The sequence below is a fragment of the Panthera onca genome, chromosome D2 (genome assembly GCF_046562875.1).
Source record: "Panthera onca isolate mPanOnc1 chromosome D2, mPanOnc1 haplotype 2, whole genome shotgun sequence".
NCBI classification, from domain to species: Eukaryota; Metazoa; Chordata; class Mammalia; order Carnivora; family Felidae; genus Panthera; species Panthera onca.
Genome location: NC_138349.1, coordinates 27,639,128 through 27,662,248, shown reverse-complemented (window position 1 = coordinate 27,662,248; position 23,121 = coordinate 27,639,128). Strand labels below are relative to the sequence as shown.

At 56.6% G+C, this 23,121-nt stretch overlaps 1 protein-coding gene and 1 long non-coding RNA gene across 3 annotated transcripts; one reads left to right on the top strand and one right to left on the bottom strand.

Annotated features, from left to right (window-relative positions):
* Window positions 1-12,913: 12,913 nt before the first annotated feature.
* On the bottom strand, window positions 12,914-18,709 carry FGF8 (fibroblast growth factor 8). 2 transcript variants are annotated; one of them, XM_060641048.1, is made up of 6 exons: window positions 18,678-18,709; window positions 18,501-18,572; window positions 17,896-17,968; window positions 17,497-17,677; window positions 14,195-14,301; window positions 12,914-13,344 (listed from the first exon to the last, which is right to left on the bottom strand). In XM_060641048.1, the coding sequence occupies exons 1-6, from the start codon at window positions 18,707-18,709 to the stop codon at window positions 13,054-13,056; spliced, it is 756 nt and encodes a 251-aa protein (XP_060497031.1). In that variant the 3' UTR covers window positions 12,914-13,053. The 2 variants fall into 2 exon arrangements, with proteins under 2 accessions (XP_060497031.1, XP_060497033.1); XM_060641050.1 differs by having other exon boundaries at window positions 17,497-17,644.
* LOC132684577 (uncharacterized) lies at window positions 13,104-16,683 on the top strand. Its single transcript, XR_013550638.2, has 3 exons — window positions 13,104-13,444; window positions 14,229-14,276; window positions 16,299-16,683. It is a non-coding gene; the product is annotated as an uncharacterized LOC132684577 (long non-coding RNA).
* Window positions 18,710-23,121: the final 4,412 nt, after the last annotated feature.

Here is a 23,121-nt window from a genome sequence, read left to right as displayed (position 1 = left end):
AGTTATAACAGTGTTATACACAGAATAATGTATGAGACCACACCACGCAGGATTGCCCAGGAGACACAATGGGGAAGAGACAATTTCAGGTTTTGAAGGGTATGTAGGAGTTTGCCTAGGTAAACAGTATGCGAAAAGGCAAATGCATGGAAGGGCATGAAGTATTTGAGAAACGGTAAAAAGATCTGTTATTGCTAGATTCTCCCACCAACGTGGAAGGAGAGAAGCTTGGGAACTTGTGGCCAAATTGGGAAGGGCCTCGTGTGCCTGGCTGAGGAATTTGAATTTTAGCCAGTGGCCATCGGGCAAGAGTGGGGACTTTTTAGCATGCAGGTGACTCGAAACAGTCTTTGGCTTGGTTTAGAAATTTTTGTTCTGGCTGCTCTGTAGTGGAAAGAGTGCAAAACGAGTCCCAATCTTTGGGGCAGGGAAGGTGATCCTGACCCACCAGAAAGGCGGGAAGTACGGCTGCTGCTCTGGCCCCAGGAGACAGGCCTGTTTCCCTCCGCTCTTCTACGAGATTTGACTTCAGCCAAATTTCACACAGGTTCTGAGGGGCTCGCAAAAAAGAGAATTCTTTTCTTTAGCAGAACAGGACTGAGGTGAATTCCCCTCAAAGTTTTTGTTGTCGGCAGTATTCAAAACGGGTACTGACCTTGGAGTCTAGACACTGGAATGTTCCCTCTAACTCCTGATGAGTGCCGAGTGCCGGCCATGTAACCTTGGGCCAGGGGGTCTCTGTTCCTCAGGGCTTCCTGCCTCCCACCAGGTGGGAACTCTTCCCTCTTAGAAATTCCCTAGCACCGTGCTGGTACCTGTTTAGTTCACTTTTTCCATTTCATTCTGTTCTGCATTATTAGTCATGGGTGTGCTTTGCAGAGTGGAAAGACTAGAGTCTACAGATCTGGCTTCCAATCCTGGCTCAGCCATGTGCCAGCTGTGTGGCTCAGAGACATTCTTTTACCCTGCCGAACCCTCATGTCCTCCTCTGTAAATCTGGAATGAACGCCCGAGAGTCGTTAGGTCGATAGAAGGAATAATTGAAATAAAGTATGTAAACACAGTGCCTGAAACATAAAGCACTCACTAAAGAATATTTACGTGAACATACTACAGACACACACACATGCACACACACACACACACACACACACACACACACACACACTGTGGTCTTGATACTTAAGCACTTAGCTTAAAACATTTATGAGTATGGCCTCAGAATCGATATGGATATTGCCTTTATGCCTTGATTTTCTTACGTTTAAAAGGTAATGATGCTATCGGACTCAACCACACTGAATACTTGGAATAAAATTGGAAAGCACACCCATTTGTAGTTGCCTATTTGACATCCAACCGTCATTTGTATATATAGTGTCTCTTACGAGAGTGTAAACTCCCTGGGAACAGGAACAAAACCACTGCTCTCTCCGTGAATGAGAAGTGGAGTGGAGCCCAGGGCTTGGTACATGGCAGTGGAGAGAATCATTTTTAAGCCCCTAGAGTCGGTGCCCAAGCCAGAAGGTACCATCTACACAGCCCACCAGCCGTTCTCAGTTGCCACCTTCTGCTGACTGCACGGGCTCGAGCATCGGCATCACAAAAGTTGACTTCTTAGCCTGAGCCCCAGTCACTAATGGCAGCCAGAAGCCAGGCCTTGAGATGCCCAGGTGTTGAGGAATTGAGCAGGGACCAGCAAGGGTCTCCCTCCACCTGCGGGGAAGAACCAGTCCTCGGTGCCCCGGGTGCCGGCCCCAAGGGATAGTCGTCAGGGAAGTCGTCAGGGGCCTCTGGCTAAGCTCCTGGCCTTAGCATGGCAAAGGTACTCCTTCTTGGAGTCCAAAGCTGCTTCCCACTCCGCAGGACCACAGGGAGTCCCACACCTAAACAATGTCCCAGACTCTGGGACTCAGCCCAACTGCCTTACCTTTGCCTAGGTTGGCTTACTTCCAAGGATTCTCCAAAACGGAGCGTTCTGCTGGATTGGGACTCGAAGTCAGCCTTCAGAACCACACCAGGGCAGACTCGTAGGAGTAGCTCAGCTAAGCGGCTTATTTGCGTGGAAGACCTGGGGGCTCCCCCACCGGAGGTCGTGGAGCTGGGAGGTAGGAACAGACGTTTCCCTGTTGGCTCCCAGAATACCTGAGGTGCCTTCTAACCTGGAGGGAGGGGGTTGGGCTTTGGATAATCCACCCGGCCTGGTGCAAGGCTTGTTCCTCAGGGCTGTCTAGGCAAAGGGGACAAGGACTTCTTCGAATAACAATAATAGCATTTATTGAGCGCTTCCTCTGTGCCCAGCACTTTCTAAATACTTTGTATGTGTTACCCTTGGCCCCCCACCTCTAAGTAGGCACTCTTATGCGTCCTATTTTACAAATGAGGAGGCGTCAACCCCAGAGAAGCGAATCACTTTCACATGGTCACGGGATCCAAGCTAGAGAGAGGACGACTCACAGCACTTCCTTTGTCTCGTACCATGACCTGAAGAAGAGTTTATTTTTGAAATAACTAGGGTTCTTGGGCTCTGATGAGGAAGTTTATGACTGCGGAGTGTGGTGTGGCAGAAGTTGCTCTAAGACTTCAGAGTCCAAAAGCCCTGGGCTCAGATCCTAGGTCAACCACTAAACAGCTCTATCACTTGGAGCAAATTGCTTATGTTTTTAGCCCGAGTCTCCCCATCTGTGAAATGGGGCCAGTAGCGCCCACCTTGCAGGGCCGTCGCGGGGCTTAGAAATAACATATGCGGCCCGCCTGGCACCTGCTGGGTGCTTGACAAATGGTAACCGTGGCTATGACCCTCCCGTGCCTTGGGGGTGCTGGCAGCCCTGCGGCGGACCCATCCGGCGGCCCACTGGAGTAAGTGGAAGCAGCTGGGAGGGGGTGGGGGGAAGAGGGGAAGGGAGGGGCAGCTTGAGTGACTGCAGGCCAGCCCTGAGGGCCTCGCAGGGGATATTGGCCCTAGCCACAGGTGCACCAATTACTCTCCCCTCGCGCAGCCTGGGGGTGCACTTCCCCCTCGCTTTCCCACTCGGCTCAGCCCTGACCTCTGGTTCTGCAGAAGGGCAGTGGCAGCTCCAGAGCACCAGTCCGCTGGCTGGTCGTTTGTCTTCAGGTTTCACGGCCTCCCTGAGGCTCCCACTGCTTTGCAAGTTTTCCCTCCCTTTCCCAGCCACTTCCCAGTTAGCCTGGGAGCCTCTCAGTGGTAGCTCGGGTTTCATTCCTGGGAGCTTTGTTCCGAATGGAAGTTTCTGGTTGGGATAATCCCTGGGTGTGAGTGGTCAGTGCAGGAAGAGACGGGAGCCTCTCTGAGAGGCTGTGGGAACAGCCTCGCCGGTCCAGGTGCTCTGAGGAGGGAGTGGGTTTCGCCGCTCCTCTTGGAGGCACCTTCCCCCGCGGCGGGGCCCAGGGGGCGGCCCTGGACAGCAGGCCTGCAGCCCACCCAGCCCTGCCTCTCTGGGGGGTCCCTGCCAGCATCGTCCCCTGGGTGCCTGAGAGAACCCTGAAGGACTCAGACCCTCCAGCGCCTCCCCCGCCTGCCCCAGTTGAAATGTCAGACTCGAAGGACGAAAATGAGAGGATCCCAATCCCTGTGCTGACCCAAGCAAATACTGTCTACGTCTAGTTTATGAAATAGACTTCTACGCAGGGTTTCCTCAGGAAATTAGGTTCTGCTGCTCAACTTTTTTTTTTTTCCCCCCTGAAACAAATAATCTGGTTCAAACCTTTTACCTTCTAGATGAGGAAATGAAGGTTCAGGGAAGAAGAATTTCCCTGAGGATTCCACAGCTGCTCCTCTTGATTCATCTTCTCCGGGGTCGCTTTCATGATCCGGTCAAGCGGGGTACGTGGCGCTAACCCACGCATTGCCCACGCCACGCCGTCTGGCGGCAGGGCGTTTACTCGCCTGTGAACTCCAAGGCAAGGGGTGCAGCCTGAAGGTGGGACCTTGCCTTGTCTACCCCTTCATCTCCAGCAACTCTGCCCTCAGTGTGCACTGAACCGAGTCGGGACTGAGCTGAGCTGAACTCACCACCGGGAGCAGCCCAGGGTCCCTGCTCCCACCCGGCTGCCTCTAAGCCAGCATGGCCTCACGTCTGAGCAGTGTGCCCCCCTCGGCCCCGGGACCTCTCTTTCCTCACACACCCCGTGCTCCTCCTCTGCTTCAGCCTTTCCCACCCTTCATCGGCACTGACGGGCGAACCGTGGCCATCTGCACTGGAAAGGAAGCTTCGGGACTCGGGAGTCTATCTGACTTGCTCACCATAATACTTGCTTCGATGGCTGGCACAGAGTGGGTGCCCGGGAAGCCTGGCACGAATCAGTGCAAGGCCCCCGGGAGAGGAAAGGCTTGGCAGTGGCTGGGAGGAAAGAGGTGAAGCCTCGAATATCGATTCTCCCCGTTCTCTCTGCTCCTCCTTCCTTCCATTCTTCCAACTTCAGACAGTGCAGACAACTGTCTCCCCAGCCCCTGCTTTGGGGGCTGGGAGAGGGGAGGCAAGGCCGGGTCTGGGCAGCAGGGTGGTTAAGACTCACACACTGGCCTCTAGGACTGAGCTGGAAGACTGTCCCCCTTGCGGAACACCACCACACCTCCCCTCTCAGCAATCCCAGGCCTTCAGGGGCTCAGGCCTTTGGCTGGCATGTCCACCTGGATAAGTGAGAGGGAGCGGACAAGGTTAGGCCTTCTGTGCATGAAGGGCCTTGCCCCTCATCTCGGGCTTCCTGGCTTCCTTGGGCCTTTGAGTCGCAAGAGATGTTTTCCCAGGAAAATAGCCTCCCTGGAGACTCTGCCTTTCTCCTGTCCTCATGGTGCCTCCTGGATGACATCACTGGACGAACCCAGGCTTGCGGGGACCTCACTCCGCCGGCCCAACCCCTTTCCCAGAGTCCCTCCGCACAGTAGCCACCACCCGTTAGGAACCGTAGTTAAGGCACTCTGCCAGACAGCTCACCGGGCTCCGTAAACCCTCACCCGCATGACAGCTCTGTAAAGGGGAGTATGTGGCCCGTTTTGCAGGTGAGGAAGTTGAGGCTTAGAGAAGTGAGGTGACTTACAGTTTACACAGTTAGGGAGCACCAGAGCCAGGATTCAGGATTAGTTCTGTCTGACTCCAAAGCCCTGACTCCTAACGTCACACTGAGCCACCGCGTCTGATTTCTGGTTGCTGCTGCTGTAGCCATTTTTCTGAATTCCTTCTCCGATTTGGTTAGGCCTGGCTGGGAGGGGGAGGGATGGGCACATCAGTGTCAGAACAAATTCCAGGGGTGTTGGGAGAGTAAGAGAAGATTCCTTTTCCCTTCTCTCTACCTGCCCCCCAGGTGTGATGGAAGTGCCCCCACCCAGAGACCTGCCCCGGATGCTGTTCCCTCCCTTCTTCACACCGGTGCACAATCCTGTCTTACCGAACGCTTAGGCTCTGACCCTGTTCCCCTTGTCCCTCTCAGCACAAACCTCTGGCTTTTGGTCACAGCTCATCTCGTCTTCCAGCTACCAGTCATGCCTCACTTAGGAGCACCCTTCGAAGCCACCTCTCCGTCCCCAGGGATGCTAGCACCTCTACCCAGAACCCCCCCTCCCCCACCAGAGAGGATCAGGCCTGGCTTAATGGAAGGGGCTGGAACTTGAGCCCAAGATGGAGAAGTCAGCCCAAACCCTCGGAAGCCAAAGACCCAGCATCCTACTGACCCAGCCTCTCCTATTGGAACTGAGATCGGGCAGGTCCTACATGGTGTATTACCCATGATGAATGTTTTATGGGCTTGTTCTTCATTCCTGAGAGCTGCGGGAGGCAGGGAGGGGAGGGTGCGCAGAAAGCCCAGGGAGAGACTAGGCAGGACAGGGAGGCAGGAGGGCGTGCAGTAACCCAGCATAGGTTGTGATGGGACAGAGGGAATTGCTCTGTGAGGAAAGATTTAGCAAGAGTTGGTGATGTTTGTCAAGTTGAAATGTTAAATGTCGGAGACTGGAAACAAGGAGGAGGCCAAGAAGGCAGAGGTTTTGAGCCCAAGTGTTTGGAAGCTGTGTGCCTGTGGGCAGACAGGGACAGCTGGAATTTGGTGTTGGCCCTGGCCACTCCCACTCTTGAAAGTCACTGGCTGGTTCTCCAGGCAGTTGGCTTTGGTCTCAGGGCCTGGTGCCCCGGCTCCTCGAGGGCTTGCCTTTCTGCCACTCCCAGGCCCCGGGCCCAGGCATTTTCTGGTTCTCTGGACCCAAGGTAGTGGAAGGCTGCAAACCACGGAGAGCTCTGTCCAGGCTCCTCTTTGCCTCCTCAAAGCAGAATCCAGTTCTGGCCCCCTGTTCTGAGTACCTCCAGCCAGGCCCCAAACTAGAGCCCAGCTGATTCTTCACGATTGGGGGCCTTAATCCCCCAGTGCCAAAGCTTCAGACCTTGGTTGGCATAAGAGAATGCCTGACTCTCCTCTTCACCACGTGCTCCCTCCAACCACAGCCAAGGAAGGAAGGGAGAAGAAACACAGCTCCCAGACTGATTCAGCGGCCTGAGCTTGCTTCACTGAGAGAGGGGGTGCAGGGGGTGAGGTTGGCGGGGTTTGGGTTGGGGCGGGGGGGGGGGGGGGGCAGTGACGGACTACAGGACTGAGCCCGAGCCCTTCTTAGCATTTGCCAGCCAGTAGGAGGAGCCCACGCATGAGGGTCAGCTCTGCGGCCTGCCCAGATGGACAGTTCTTGAGGGTCAGCAAGAGATCCAGATGGGGAAGCAGGGCAACCAAAAGGACCTTACTGGCACCACCCTCCACAGTTCCATGGGACTTGGGGGTCCTCCGGAGTTCCTGCCAGCTCCCCATCTGTCTTGCCACCACTTACTCCTCCTCTCTTCTCTGCTCTCTGGCTCTTAATTCCCCTTCACTCTCCTTTGAAGTCCCCTGGTTGCTGTGGAAAGTCAGTGGCAGGGAAGGAAGCAGAATTTGGGGGAGGTTCTGATATGTCCATCCCAACAGGCCCTGCTTAGATGCTCATTTGTCCAGGCTTTGGAAACAGGTACTGCAGCTTGAGAAAATTGGGAGTGAGCCTGGCTCAGACAGCCTTGGACCTCCTTTTAATAAGACTGTGCATGTCGGGATGAGCTCCAAGGATCATCTATCACAGGACCATCCTCAAGTCTCCCCGACCTTCAGGCATTTCAAGACTGACTCAGCTCTGGATACAGAGGACCCCCAACCTTCCGTGTCCACTCAATGGCCCCTCAGTCTGCTCTCATTCTATCAGTTGATCGCTTCCACCAACATTTACCAAAAACCCACGACGTGCCAGGCACTGGTTCTGGCACTGGATAGTAAGCAATTCAAAGTCTCTGCTCTCCTGGGAGGGACAGACAGAACAAAAGCAAGTATATGAAAAACAAGATAATATCGGTCACCCGGGTGGCTCAGTCGGCTAAGCGTCTGACTCTTGATTTTGGCTCAGGTCATGATCTCACGGTTCATGAGATTGAGTTTCTCATCAGGCTCCACACTGACAGCGAGGAGCCTATTTGGGATTCTCTCTCTCCCTCTCTCTCTCTCTCTCTCTGTCCCTCCCCTGCTAGTGTTCTCTCTAAATACATACATAAATACATAAAAACCTATTAAAAAAGATAATATGAGATAGTGATAAGGGTAATAAATAAAGCAGAGAGTGACAGCAGAGATCTACAGAATGAGCAGTCAGCCCTGCAAGATCTAGAGGAAAGGCACTACAAGCAGAGGGAACAACATGTGCAAAGGCTCTGAGGCAGATGAGAGCGTGGCTCGCTTGAAAAGCTGGAAGGAGGTGTGGCCCAAGTGCCACGGGAAGAGGGAAAGTGGCTAAGCCCTAAGGTTATATAGGCAGCAGGGGGCCAGAGCGTGCAGGGGACTGTGCGGGCCATGGAAAGGAGTCTGAGTTCAATTCTAGATAAGGTGGAGTAACACGATCAGATTTGTGTTTTGGAAATTCTGGCTGCTGAGCACAGAAAGCATAGTCAGGGGATATGAGAGGAACCAGGGAGAGCAGTTAGGGGCTGATTCCCATAAGTCAGACAAGAGCTAGTGACGGCTTAGAGCAGGGTGGTCGGGTAGAGAAGTCAAAGAGTAGGCGGACTGGAGTTGAGTTAGGTTCTGGAGTAAAGGCAGCAGGATGAGAGGCAGGGGGAGGCCAACAGAAGAGCCCAGGAGATTCCCAGGTGAAACCACCGTATTGTTGGCTACTCCCTCTCGGCCCTGGGGTCGGTCGGGGGTAGGGCACTTAAAGCTTCGGGCCCAGACATTATCTTTGTGCTACATCATCAGGACACCACACCGTCTTGGTTTTCCTCCCACCAGCCTCATGGGCCACACATGCTCGATCTCCTCGGCTGACTCCCCCCACCCCCTGACCCCTCCATGTTTGGAGTGTGCCAGGGTCAGGCTTGGGGCTCCTCTCTTCTCTGAGCTCTGCTCACCCCCCGGAGGAACCCATTCCATCTCCTGCTTTAAAAAACACCTGGGTGCTGAATACTCCCAAAGTTGTATCTTCACACTAGACGTCTCCCCCCGCTCTCCAGGCTCATCTCCATTTGAGTGTTTACTTAGTCAGCAGAGATGTAACATATCCAAAACCAAACTGCTCTTCCCCTCAAAATCTGCCCCTTCTGGAATCTTCTCTGTGTCAGCAAATGGCCCCTCCATCCTTTCAGTGGTTCAGACCAGAAACCCTGGAAACCCCTCAACCCATCTCTCTCACAGCCCACGTTCAAACCCATCAGCAAATCTTGTCATCCCCACTTGCAAAAACTGCCCCAAATCCCAATCCCTTCTCCCTGACCCCAGTCCTCTATCCTCTCTCACCTAAATTACTGCGGTGACTTCATAACTGGTCTCCCTTGCCCCGGAGCTGTCTGTCCTCTGCATAGCTGCAAAGTCATCTTGTTAAAACTTCATTCGGAGCCTGTCACCTTATTGTTCAAACCACCCCCCCCCCACCCCCGCGATGGTCTGCTGTCTCATTCAGAATCAAAACTAAAGTCTTTTCAACGGCCCCATGTGGTCATCGGCCCTCCACTACCACCCCTTCCATTTCTCTGGCCTCACCTCAGCTTCTAGCCTTCTCCATGCCCCCTGCCCACCACACACACCCATATCCTCCCTACTTTGCCCAAACTTCACTGGCCCCTTTCCTCCTCCCCTAATGCAGAAATATTTGCACCTGCTGTTCCCTCCACCCGGATGGCCCCTGGATGGCCCCTCCCCTACCTCCCCAGTGCCTGAATGCCTTACCTTGGTCAGGTGTCTGCTCAAATATTAAGATTTGAGTGAGGCCTTCTCTGAGCACCCTATTTAAACTTGCTACTCCCCTACCCTACCTTTCACACTCATTTCCTTCTCTGCATTTTCCCCCATATGGCTCTCAGTGTCTCCTATACTATATACTCTTTGCTCTGTCCCCCTACCCTGCTAGAATATGAGCTCCTTAAGGACAGGGGCTTTTGTCTCCTTTCCTGCTTGTCCCTCTACCCACAATGGAGCCTAGCCCCCAATAGACACTGAATAAATATCAAATGAATGAATGAATGAATGGAATTAGGAAAAGACCTACAATCCTCAAGAGGCAGCCTGGGTCTGGAAATTGATACCTGGTTTCTAGTACTGGCTTTGACCCTTGTTATGTGGTTTTTGGGCCCTATGTTGTCTGTCTATAGATGATGGGGGAGCTCCTGAGGTCCTTTGCTGTGGCAGCATTCTAGAATGATGCTTGGCCATGAGGCTGGAGGAGAAGGTAGGGTTGAACAGAACCCCGAGGAGGGAGCCCTCACTCATGCTTTCTCATCCAGGCTTGGGTGGAGTCTTCGCTGACCTTGAAATGAAAGGTAAGGTTCTGGTTTAGAGTTGGCAGGGTTCTGGGAGGCTCGGGTAAGAGAGAAATGGGTGAGCGGGTCCAGCCCCACCTGCTGGGTGGGGACAAGTGGAGGCCTGCCCACTAGGCTTGCCTCCTCCTCGTGGGGAGTTGGTCCCTGTGAGGGTCTCATGGACAGTACTGCTATTAAAAAAAAAAAAAAAAAAAAGGAGAGGAGGGATCGGGATGAGGTAAGAACTAAGGAGAAAGGACTGGAGAGGGCCTTCCGTGTGGGTCACCTGGGCCTGCACACAGGTCCTGAGTGAGTCCTGGGAGGTCAAGCCTGGTGCAGACCTCAGGCAGGCCCCAGGGCCCTCACAGCCAGCACCCACTCTAAGAGCAGCAGACCTTTTGGCCGAGAAGAGCCCAGTTCTCCTCCCTTTTCTGGGCCTTGCAACAGCTCCCTGCTTGTTTTCCCCGAAATAAATGGACTGAGCATATTGGGCCGGCAATAACCCCTTGAAATCAGTTGTTATCACAGTTAACAACCAGTTTGGCTTCAGTTCAGGCTGTTAACTATCAAACCACTAAGTGCCGGTAATGATTGATTCTTGGCCAGTTGCAGCTTGAGTGGGCTGTAAAACCCCATTAGCGAGGGCTCTGAGGAGGCAGCAGGGCAAAGATAAACAAGGTGGTGGGTGCTCCAGCCCAGCCTAGCCGCACCACTCTGGGCTCCACTCCCATGGGTCCCTGGCCTGGGCTCCTGCTGGAAGTCAACCCCTTCCCAAAGGCCCAGGAAGCCTCAAGGAGCATATCCCCACCTCCTGTCCACCTCTACACCCCTCCATCCCCCACCCCCCGGTCATCTCTCGCCTCTCTGTAAGGCAGGTCTGGCTCTCTGGACAGCTCACCTCTTCTCCCTCCAGCAACCACGGCACACTTCCACCTAACACCCTGGAGTACTCGGGCATCAGGAGTGGCTTTGGCCTAGCCAGTGACCAGCCTTGGCCCAGCCTGGCCCCACTTTGTGGCCAGGATCCCAGGCAGGGAGAGCCTGACATCCCACCCCCACCCCAGACTCCCTCCTACCCTATGGCTTCCCCCAGGAATTGCTCTCAAACAAATGAAATGTGGGCAATTACTGGGCTGGGGGCTGGACAGGCGGCCGTGCAGATGAAAGCGTTTCCTGGACGGTCTCTTCATTTGCATGGCATCAGAAGCTGCTCAGAAGGTGTGACTTTTCCCACAGTGAGACCCTAGTTCCTTGCACAATAAAGCCAGGCTGCTCACCCAGAATTAATTAAAGGGGGAGGGGAGGGGATGGAGCAGAGGAGGAGGCACTAAGAACTGGGGGAGCAGGAAGAGAGATGTCTAGAGCCCCTCCCCACATCCCAGGTGTCTATGCGCCAGAAGACACCTACTCTATCCAGAGCCTCTCGCCCCCATAGCAAGCCAGACAAGGTGGCACGGACAGAGCCCAGGGCATCCCCAACCTCTCTACCCCAAGGCCCTCGAACTCCTGGTCCACCTGGATGGCCTGGCACTGGAACTTGCAGCTTCAACTCCGAGAGGCCCACGTGGTTAGGAAGCCTTGGGGTGCCCTCCCCCCACCCAACGGAAGTGCCAAGGAACAGAGATCCAGAGGGAAGAGGCTTCTGGATTGGGCCAATGACTGGACCGTGGGACCAGTCCAAGGGCACTGTCAAAGAAGGCAGCAGAAACAGCCAGAATGGGAGGCCTCAGTTATGAAGACTGGGTGAGCTCTGCCCTCAGGAGACCTGCCGCCTCTGGGCTTGGACTCTCCCTCGATGTGGCATGATGCCCATCTCACAAGTCCACACACACACACGCACACGCACACACCTCTCCGCCCACTGCAGGCCACCCCCCGTGTCCGCACCATGACCTGCTCTGCCACTGCCATGGCACGGCCTGGTCCTCCTCCTTCCACAGCTGTCTTCCCTCTCAGGCCAGTCCTCCTGACCTATGAGCTGCTGCCTGGTCCTCCAGGCCAGAGTCTGCATCCTGCTCTCCCCCCACGAATTTTCCCCTCCGGTCCGGCCCAGTTCCTCTCCCCCTAGGCCCCATCTCTCCAGGGCCTGCGCTCCTCCCACGACCTGGTCCCTGGGCCCTTTGGCAGCACCTGAGCTCAGCACCTTCTGCTCTCAGCTCTCGAACCAGAATCCTCAAAAGTCAACACTTGCTCCACGTTGTGACTGTCAACACCAGTCTTGGTGGTCTCCCCTCCAACGTACCCTCCGCCTTGGGCCCTGGCAACTGCTCTTTTCTTTCGTTCTCTGGAGCCTGCTCCTCAGAAAGAGCCAGCTCTGGCATCTCCATCCTGTCTCCCACACAGACCTAGGCACACACACAGAGGCACTTTTTAACAACTCACGGAATCCATGAACGCAGTTCTGGTCCTAGCAGAGCCATCATTTCTGCCCCAGAGGTGGCGGGGGAAGTGATGGTAGTGACTCCTGTTAAGAGCTAGGAGGTCCATGTACGAGAGCTCCCAGGACCAGCTAAGCAAGTGCCTCTTCTTGCCCCTTTCCCTGCTTCTGTCCTATCCGGAGAGCACCTCTGTGACAATGATGGGGGCGCGGGACCTAAGTCAGGCTGGAAGGAAGCTACAGTCAGAACTGGGGCCTGATTTGCCTCATCTCTCCTCTGCCAGGGCAGCTGGGGGAGGGGGTGGAAGCTGACCACTGGCAGGACTTACTCTCCAACACACGTTTTTAATACCCAAGTTAAATAAATATTCCAGTCATTTAATAACAACCAACACACATCCACCACCACCCCCCCCCCACTGACACCCACCCTTAAAAGACCTGCCCTAAGTCCCCACCCTCCCCTCCCCTCCCCACACCTGAGGGGTGAGGTAGAGTCACTGGCCGCCTGGCCAGCTTGTCCTACAGGTGCTGGGGTTCAGGAGCACCTCTGCTGGGCTAGAAAAGCCCCCCCACTCTGGGTGCACCCCCGCCAGAATCCCAGTCTAGGCCGCTGCCCGGGCCTTCCTGAAAGTTAAAAAGACAAGACACCACAGCCAAGTGGAATACAAAAATAGAGCCTCTCTTTTGTTTAAAAAACAAAACAAAACAAAACAACAACAAAAAGCCCAACAGCAAACAATTATCAACAGCTAGCACCCGGGGCTCCCCCAGCTCCTCCCCAGCCTTCAGCAGCGCAGACCTCGCTGGAGGTTCTCTGTGCTCACGCAAGAGGAGCCGCTCCGCGCGGCGGCGGGGAGGGGCCGGCGGCGCCTACCGGGGCTCGGGGGCCCAAGTCCTCTGGCTGCCGCGCAGGCTGCGCGTGAACGGCGGGTAGTTGAGGAACTCGAAGCGCAGGCTCTGCTCCGTGGTGTGGTGGCCTCGGGGCAGCCGCTTCATGAAGTGGACCTCGCGCTGGTGCTGCCGCGTCTTGGAGCCCTTGCGCGGCCGGCCCTTGCGGGTGAAGGCCATGTACCAGCCTTCGTACTTGGCGTTCTGCAGGGCCGTGTAGTTGTTCTCCAGCACGATCTCCGTGAAGACGCAATCCTTGCCCTTGCCGTTGCTCTGCAGGTGGGGGGTGGGGAGGGGGCAGACGTGGCGTTACTGGGCTCTGGCCGGAGCTCCCCCCCAGCAGAGGCAGAGGGCAGGCGGCCCCAGACAGCAGGTGGGCACCCCAGCAGATGGCAGGGTGGGCACGAGCTGCAGCCCCACCCCCGCCCGGGCACCCGCTCTCTAATCCCTCACAAGCCGCAGCCCACCCGGCAACTTCCTGTCCTCCTGGGCAGCAGTGACACATGGTTGTCTCCAGAGGGGCTGGGCCCCAACACAGAGGGGCAGAGAGGGGGCCCAGACCCTGCCTGCCCTGGCCTCCTGCCCACCAGTCTGGCCGAGCTGCTGGCACCAGTTTCCCCAGCTGCCCCCCCTCAGCCCCTCAGGACCCCAGGGGCCCCAGGGCAGCCACCCCATGGGGGAGGGGAGACCTGCGGGGAGACTGGGAGCCCCAATCCCCAGAAGCCCAGGAAGCAGGGAACTCGAGGCTGGAGAAGAGCCGTGACTAATGGGGCCATTTCAGAGCTAGGCCGAGGGGCTGGGCCTGCGGCTTACTGAACATTCCAAATGCTGGTACCATGTAATTGGACATAATAGCAAAGCAATTTGGCGATTTGTTAAAAAGATATATGGAATTTACCAACCCCCCCGCCAGCCCCTACCCTAGCCTTCCTTCTCCCTCCTTTGCCTTTATAGCTTTTCATCTCTCAAGCAGTTTCCTTCTCTCTCACCTCCCCCCCACCCCAATCATTAGGTAACCCCAAGGTGGCCCTGGGTCTCTCTGCCCACCTTGTTGGGATCTGGCTCTGCCAGCCCAGCTACTCCCCAGGCCCTGGGGGGCCCTCCCTTCCTTCTGGGGCCTCACCTTGGCAATCAGCTTCCCCTTCTTATTCATGCAGATGTAGAGGCCTGTCTCAGCTCCTCGGACTCGAACCCGGCTGCCAAAGGTATCTGTCTCCACAATGAGCTTTGCTGTCAGGGAAGGTGGGGGGATGGTTATTGGAAGCTCCCTGACCCCCACTGTACCACATCGTCACCCCAGCTGACCCACAGACCTGTCACGTCCCCCCAGCAACTGCTCCAAGAGCAGGTACCCAAGATGTGGGCTCCGGCCCCAGCCCAGCTGCCAATATGCTGTGCAACTTTGCGAAAGATCAAGTCTCCTTTCTGGGCCCCAGGCCCCTCACTTGGATTTACATAAGGGGGTAGATAAGATCATGGAGTACAAACGGTTCTGCAGAGAGATCTTGGGGCCATCAAACTGAAAAGACTCTCTTTTAAAACCAGATACTGACTTTTATGTCAAGGCTTCATGACTAGAGCTCCACTCTAATCAAAGATCTCGGGGGATCCTTCAAAGTCAAAATATTATGTGTCCATGCCTCACATATCACTGCAAACTTCTGGGGGTACAACAGTGACATCAGCTGGGAGGCCAAACATTAAAGCATCTCTCCTGTTTCTGGCCCCTCAGGTTCTAACTCACAGCCTTCACGACCCCCTCACCCCACCCCTGCTCTGCTGAGAAGATGACCGCTCTCCCTACACACACGGCCCATACATAGCCAGCTGCTCTCCCAGAACCTCAGACTCCAGCTGGGAGGATTCTGCTCTTCTCCACGCTTCCCAGTCACCACTGTCCCCAGCCCCAGTGTCCAGAAATCAATGACTCAAATAGTCTTTTCTCTTTCAACCTCCATCACAGCTGGGCTTCTCACCCCAGTGACCAAACACTTACTGCGGGTGAGGAGGGGAGAAAAGCAGGCATGCTTGCCTCTCCGTCTGGAAAGCCCTGAGACAGAGAGCTGAATTCTGTGCCTTCTTCCCCTGCCCCCTCCCCTTAGACAGCCAACTTGCCACAGAAGTCCTGGTCCCTGTCTGCTCTTTGCGTAACTCCTCCCTTTGAGGCTGTCCCCAAGAAGGGAATGAGGGCTGACTTAGCTGCTGGGGATAGGACAGAAGAGGCTGGGTCTCCTATCCTCTCTACTGCGGAGCCCAGAATTTTCCCTGCTTGAGAAGGCAGTTCTGGGACTCCCAGAGCTGCCTCCCAGCCTGCCTTAACAAGGCAGCACCTTTTTTGTCCTCAAAACTAAACTGACTAAAGGTCAGTGAGGCAGCCCTCATTGCCCAGCCTGTGACTACCCCACCCCTTCACATAAGCACAGAGCAGGGACCCAGTGGCCAACTCCCCAGTCTGGCTCCAAGTCAGCCAGGGAAATGCAGCTGTCACCTCCCCTCCCACCCACCTCCTCTTGGACCCAGCCAGTCTGCTCATCCCTCTCCTGATCTGCCTTCCAGAGCAAGGAGTGGCTGCTGTTAAAGGCCAGGAAGGACACTGGCTGGAGAAGGGGCAAGAGGACTCTGGCCAAATGGGGCAGACAGGGTTGGAACAATCCCTCAGTTCCTTCCTGGGACCCATAAGGAAGCAACTAGGACCTCTCTGCTATTCTCCCCCAGACTCATACTGTGCTGGCCATACACCCTAAGCCACTCTGCTCTTGGGCCCTCCAGTTCCCACCCCTGCCTGGCAGGCAGGGACCAGGGAACCTGGAAAGCTTCCTACATTTGTAAGGACAGAAGTGGGCATGAGACTTCTGATGTCTGAAGACAAGTTCACCCACGGCCCGCTTAGCCTCTTCTTCCGTCCCCAAAACCCAAGGATGCTGGACCATTGGCTCCAGTGGAGCAAACCCAGGAGGAGCTAAGCATTCGTTCCCTTTCCTTGGAAGCTGAGAGGAGAAGCAAGCAGCCAGTTCGGAGGGACAGAGGGACAAAGGGACGGCAGGCTGGCCCTGCCAGCGCAGCGGGGGAGCTCGGCCACCGGGCAGGCCGCCCCCCACCCCCACCATGGAGAGCCCCCACTCCCCTTCCTGGATGGATCTGGGGAGCTGGGGCTGCAAGTTTACAGCGGCTTTCCCGACCGGGCTTTTGGAAAGCTTAACATTTTCAAACCTATTCTTCCACCCCAGTGACAGATTTATCCCGGGAAAATTATGTCTCCTTCTCCAGCTTTGAAGGGAAGTCAGCTACGTCGATGCAGAAAAAATGCAGTGAGACATACTCGATCCCCCAAACTGGCTCGAGAAGAGGAGAAAGTATTCAGGAAATGTTAAAAAAGGTGAAAGTAAGAAGAGTTTTAATCGCTCTGCCAGACGCGGGGGTCTCTCCAGAGATTCATAGAGAACAATCTTGAACCTCTTTTTTAACATTTACAGACTTGCAACTCCTTTCAAACTCCACATCTGAAAAAAGCCTCGTTCTTTTTCTGTTTTATATCATTCTTCATTTTTCTTCTTAGCTCTTAAAATGCCTCACCTTTTTATTACATTTTAATAGAGTCTTCCCCTCTCCTTTCATGCTTGTTTAACTTGGTCATTATTTAAAGGTTTTTAAACTCACAATAATCGCTCTCTAAAAACAACACCAGCCGCCCAGAGGGCTTGCTTTTCTCTTGGTACATCCAGCACTCTAGAAATTGGCCTTGTTTCAAGGCAGGAATATTGAATGTTTTAGAAATCAATCAGTCCTCAGTCTCTCTGACCCGCAGTAGCTCCCTGGACTCACCACCCCACGGACAGCCCGGAGCCCAGCTCTGACCACCACCTGGGTTCCTGGGTCAGTGGAGTGGAGAGGGCCCCTTCCCAAGCCTAGTCCCCATGTGCCATTGGCCCTTCTGATCAAAATATTTAAAGGTTCATGGCATACCCCCTCCAAGTTGTAAGTTTTGGGGGGATTTTGCTCCCTTCTCTTTCCCAACTCTCTCCTTTTGTGGGCCCTGGCGACATATCCTCTTTCAAGAGCTTCCCTTAAACCTGAGGCCCCCTCCCGCTGAACCCTCTGCCTCCACCTGCAGCTGGGGAGGGGTGTGTGAATGGGGGAGGTGGAAAGGGAGACTCCTGGATTCATTCATCTGCTGGGCAGGGAAGGGGCACCTGTGGGCCAAGTACTCCCCGAGGTCCCTTCGCTGGCCCTCTTTTCTCCAGCTGACCCCAAGATGCTTTTTTTTTTTTTTTTTGGCCTTAACTCCTTCCCTTCTGAGCTGGGGAGCCTACAAGCCTCCTGCCGGTGCAGATGGGGCTGGCAGGTCCAGTCACAGCAGGCCAGCCAGGGAAAGGGGGCGTATGTTCTACAAGCTACCTTTACCCTGCCCAGTGCCGGTCGCCTTACCGAAGGGGTCCCCGTCCTCTGCCATGGCGTTGATGCGCTTGTTGGCCAGGACCTGCACGTGCTTCCCGCTGGTGCGGCTGTAGAGCTGGTAGGTCCGGATAAGGCGGCGGCTGAGCTGATCCGTCACCAGGCTCTGCTCCCTCACATGCTGTGTAAAATTAGGTGAGGACTGAACAGTTACCTTTAGGAAATTGAAAAATACACAACACGCCATTATAATGCTACTCTGCCCAGGGGCCCAAGTGGCCCCCATCGCCCTGCTCGCCCCTCCACTGCCCCAGGCAGCCGGCAGGGGCTGGGGGATCCCCCCAACATGCCAGCTCAGGACACGACACCCCACCCAGGAAAATCGGGCAGCCTCAGCCTAACATCGACGAGCCCGGAACGATCTGGACCTACCTGTTGGGAAACACCCTGGGACTCCCGGCCAGCTCCGCACAGGGAAGCAAGCTCCCTGCCCAGCGCAGCCCCCCTCACCCCGCCCCCCCCCCCACCCCGCCTTCCTAGAAAAGCAGGGCGCTTGTAAGTAGGGAGGCAGCGCTGCCCGACCCCTGACATTTATAAAGACAAATTTACGGAGCAAATGTTGAGAGCGCAGAGAGCCTAGGCACCTGATCTTTCGGCCAGACCCGCCGCAAGTGTCCCCAGAGAGCCGCGGAAGAGTCCCTGCGGCAGTCACCGGGACTTCTGACAACGAACGCTCCCGGGCCCCAGCTCCCCCCTTACTCGGCAGCCAGGTGTGGCTGGCCCTAGAGTTCCCCCCATCCACCCCAAACTGGCTAGAATGCACCGGAGACGGCGCTGGACTCCGAAACCTTGCGTTCGAGTCTCACTGCACACTAGCTGTGTGACCTGAGGCAGGGCGCTCCCTCTCTGTTCCCTAGCTCCCTCCTCGGGGAAGTTCGGGGCTGGGTTTCTAAGGTTCCTTCCAGCCCTGCAGCGCTGGCCGCAGGCTCGGTCCAAGGGCCCCTGCCCGAACTTGCCAATCGGCGGCCCCCGCCGGCCCGCCCGGGCCCCGCCGCCGCGCAGTGCGCCTTACCTGGGCTTGGAGGCAGAGAACCAGCAAGTGCAACAGCCTGTGGGAGACAAAAGCGGGCGGGAGAGAGAGAGGGCGCGGGGTGAGCGGAGAGGGCGCGGCGGCGCGGGCCGGGCGGGGACGCGGGGGCGGCGGCCGTACTCACAGGCAGCTCAGCGCCGAGCGGGGGCTGCCCATGGCGCGCGGCCCGGGGAGCACCGAGAGCCCCGGCGGGATCACGCCGGCCCGCGGGCGGCCGCGAGGGACGAGCCGAGGGCGGCGGCGGCCGACCAAGGCTGGGGCGCGGGAGGCGGGCGGCGGTCCGGCCGCGGCTCTGCGGGTCCCGTGGAATGTCGAGCTCGCCGCGCCACGCCGTGCCGCGCCGAGTCGCTCTGCCGCCGCTGCCGGAGCCGGTGGCCGCTGGCTGCTCAGGAGCCGGAGCGGGCGGGAGGGTAACGGGCCGGCAGGGTGGGTGGGTAGGTGGGAAGGGAGGGGGAGGGGTGAGGGCGGGGGGCGCCGCACCGGGCGCGAGGGGGGAGCGCGGGGCGGGCGGCCGGAGCCCGCAGCCCCCGGCTGGGAGCTGGGGCCCGGACGCAGCCCGGGGCGGGGGCGGGGCGGACCAGGGCGGGGCGGCCGGCGGGTCTGGGATTGGGGGTCTGGGCTAGGGGAGGGGTCTGGGGACCGCGGGAGGGGCGGGGGCGGCCGGCGGGGGGCGCCTGCCCCCATCCCGGGCCTGACCCCCTCGCGCGCTCTCGGGGTCTGGACCCGTGGGGATGGGGGACGCCTCGGGCTGGGGTTTCCCGGACCGCGGCGTGCGCCGGGGTGGGAAAGTGCCGGGTCTCCACGGTGAGCCCCGTTGGCTTTACGCCTCAGTCTAGGCGGCAGGTCTCCGAGCCACCTACTGTGTGCTTCGGCCACGTGTGCCCCCTGGAAGTGGCCTCTGACGTGGGAGTGAATGGCTGTGCGCTCTGCTCTCGGGTAGTGCGTGCGTGTGCGACGGCGACACTACCTCCCCACCAGCTTTCTGCTGAGTAACCCTTCCTGCCGGTTTCTGGTCTCTCCTGTCTCGTCCTGTCTCCAAGAAGACCCTGAGAGCGAGAAGAGTCCCCTCCCCCATTATCACCATCACCCCTGCCTCCGTCCCACATACACTAGCCTGAAGTAGCCACCTACGTGGGAGAGGAGCCCGGAGATCCCTGGAAGGACCCATAGTTGCTGCTGCTCTCCCAGAGCCGCAGGCGGAGGGGGGCAAAAATAACTTCTATCCCCAGCTTTTCCTGGAGAAGAGACTTAGATCCAGGCCGCCTCGCCTTTCCCTCTCAAGGTCTCATTATTTGTGCATTTAGGCATTTACACACCTACTGTGTACTAGACATGGACTGGTGTTTTGTGTCAAATGTGAGGGGCTCGGTGCAGGGAGAGGGGAAACCAAAGGAGGTAGGGACTTGTCTAAGCCTCTCCCAGCCCCTCATTGCTTCCCCCAAGGGGCTTCTGGAACCCCTGAGCCATGGTGCTTCCTTAGGAGCAGCTTGGGTGGGCAGAGATGCCCTGGGACAGATACTTCTGAGGAGCAGGTGGAACCACTGATGCCCTACGCAGCTGCTGCATCCACCTATGACCTCCCCTGCCCCACTGCCCCCACCTTATGTCCTTGGGGTTGGACTGGAGGGGTTGGGGAGGTGCCAGGAAGCCATTAGGCCAGAAGCAGTACGCAGCACAGCCAAGTTCTACCTACCTCCCCTTTCTCTGTGCCCCACCTGTCCCTGTGCCCCACCTTTTCCCACTTCCCAGCCATAATAACACTGAGCAATGCATAGATAGGAAAACAGAGTACTTGTCCCAAGACCTCATCCTCCCTCAGAGAAGGAGACTCCTTGAGCCTACGTGTTACCCACCTCCAGGAGTCTGCTCACTCTGCCAGTTCTTGCACACACAGACCTCCAGACAAGGATCATGTCTTTTAGACCAGAACTTGCAGCTCATGGCACAGAGCTGGGCAAGGTTGTTCTGCAGTTGGTATTTGATGAATGAATAATGAAGAAACTGGCCGAGCATTTAGACCTCAGCTCATGAGTGGCTTCCCCAGGAAGACTTGCTTTTCTCTCCCCACTACCCGCCCCCCCCCCAACAGATTATAATCACCACTATTTATTGAGCACTTGTCTTTGCTAAAGGCTGGACTGGCACTGTCTCCTCTCAACTAAGAGGTGAGCCCATTAGAAGGGAGACAGGTGAGGCGGGCTCCAGTGCCCACAGCCCAAACCAGCCCTTTTCCTTACTATGCTCTTCTGCCTTAGAGCCCTGCAGGCCACTTGCTGAATGTCTACCTCCACAGATGCACTGCTTCAAACAGGCAGGATGCTCACCATTTTAACTTCATGCCCTGCACACAGTAGGCCCTTGAAAATGGGGTGTGTGTGTGTGCGCGTGAGCACACGCATGAATGAACAAGTGAATGGAGAGATGGAGAGCAGAGGGTGGGAAGGGCCTTCTCCCTACCAGGGACCCAGCCCTCTGAAAATAGTCTGATGAAAACAGCATGGAGCAGCACTCAGGCAGGGGTCATGGCAGTCCAGCCCACCCTTAGTGTGCACAGTCTTGGGGCCACAACCAGAGTCACTCTGGGCACCTGCCCTTCTCTGGATAGAGGCCAGAGTATCTGACTCAGGATCCAACTCTGGTTCTGGAGCTCCCAGAAGGTTCTGAAGGCCTTGAGCTGAACTTCAATGATCTTAGCTCACCCTCCTCCCTCCCCCAGAGGAGATGGGCATCCTAGGACCTTAAAGTGGGAGGTCAAGGTTTTAGTACTACACTTTAACCTCTATCAAGGGGCCTCTCTACAGGAAAGAATTCCTTTGCATTTGGACAACTTTCTCCCAAACTAGAACGCTCATCAGTTTGGGAGATTCTTCGCATCTCCCCTTTTAAAAGCCTATGGCTTGGGGCCGGGGTGGGAAGGGGGGCAGATGGGGACACCCTCACATTGGGTGCCAGGTACTGCTCCATCAGCCCTTTGAGTGACAGATGCAAATATTCTGCCGGGGCCCCAGCAGGCCACTCTGTCCCTCCCTCACTCGCTTGCTCGCTTCCCGGCCAGCTCGCTCCTTCCTTTATCTTATCAAAGCCCCGTAATTACAATTGCTATTTTGTTTCCTCGAATCTGCAATCAGAGCTCCTTGGCCCTGATGAGGGAGCGCCTGTCAACCTGATCGCTGAGTGACAGCCGGGCCACCTTTCCTGGCCGCCCCCACACTCCGCAAACACAAACATACACACACACACACACACACACACACACACACACCCTCGCCTCCTGCAAACACAAACACACACTCCTTGCCAACACAAACAGCCCCTCTCCGCAAACACGCCCTCGCGGGGACCCAAACACACACCTTCAGCCTCTTTCCAAACGCATCCCTCGCCCCAGGCCCACCCTGGGCCCCTCAAATCCACACCAGCCGGCGCGGGCTGCCTGGATTGAAGTTTGCTCCTACTCGCTCCTCCTGCGCCCGGCGTTCAAAGCGCCGCGGACTCTCCACCGACTGTTCAAATGCAAATCGCGGAGACTGCGTTAAGCACTTCGGACCCCGCCAGGGAGTCGTCTCCCCTCGCACCCCAAGTAACAAGGCTGCCCATCCTCCAGTGGTCTGCAAACCGCGGATGTACGCCTTCATCCCTCGGCTCTCCGAGGCCAAAGTGAATTGGCAGTGCTCCTACTGTGCGCTGAGCTGGCAGAAGGGGCATTGAGGAGAGGCGGGAGCGGGGAGGGAGAAAAAACAATCCCCAACTCTGTCCGCGGGGCGCCCTTTTGGGCCAGGAAACTCCTGGAAGAAGGGGAAGGTGTGGATTGGGTCCCCACTGCGGGCAGGAGCGTGCTAGGCGCCGGCCTGGGCTGCAGGGAGACCCACGCAGGAAACAGTCAAGGCTTACAATCAGCGCTCACTAGCTTCGCAGGGGGTAAATATCGGGACGGGGCCACGCGCAGGGGGTAGAGGGGTTGACTGGGGAGGCTTCCTCCAGAGATGACTTCTCTGCGCTCAGCCAGTCTCCTGAGTCTCCAACCAAGCACATGCTGAGGACTCTGGAGGTTATAGGCGAGAGGAGGAAGGGAAGGGCTCTAACAAGACCTCTTCTAGCGAATCAGTCAAAGAACGAGTGAAGTCAGCCTCAGTGACTTACTCCTCGCTTTCTGCCTAAACTTAGGCGGCCCAGACCACTCACCTAGCCCCCTGCGAGGCGGCGTGGGGAGCCGCACGGCCACAGGTGGTTTCAACCTCGCCCACCAGAGGGCGCCAGCTGCATTCCCCCTCCCTCACGACCACAGAAAGGTGAATGGTCTCGAGCCTGACTTCCCCCACCACGCTACCCTGGTTCCTGATGGAAGCACCTCAGTCATCCTGGAGAGGAGAAAGGGGCCTACGACCCTGACCACTGCAACCCAGAGAGAAATCATCTTCTTTTATCCTTAACTTGAAGAAAAAGGGAGGTTAGAGCTTGAACCTCAGCTTCTCACCAGGAGGGGTGGGGAAACCTACTCCAAGGATGTGTTGAAGCAGGGATGCTTTTCCGTGTTGTGGGACACTCTCTCCCAAGTTTACCTTACCTGC

What these genes read in the sequence shown, in the direction of transcription:
- FGF8 (XM_060641048.1), bottom strand. Translation starts at nt 18,709, where the DNA reads ATGGGCAGCCCCCGCTCGGCGCTGAGCTGCCT. An exon ending in CCCAGGGTGTTTCCCAACAG is followed by an intron (nt 17,678 to 17,895) that starts GTAGGTCCAGAT and finishes AATTTCCTAAAG; the next exon opens with GTAACTGTTCAGTCCTCACC. An exon ending in AGGGGAAGCTGATTGCCAAG is followed by an intron (nt 13,345 to 14,194) that starts GTGAGGCCCCAG and finishes CCCCACCTGCAG; the next exon opens with AGCAACGGCAAGGGCAAGGA.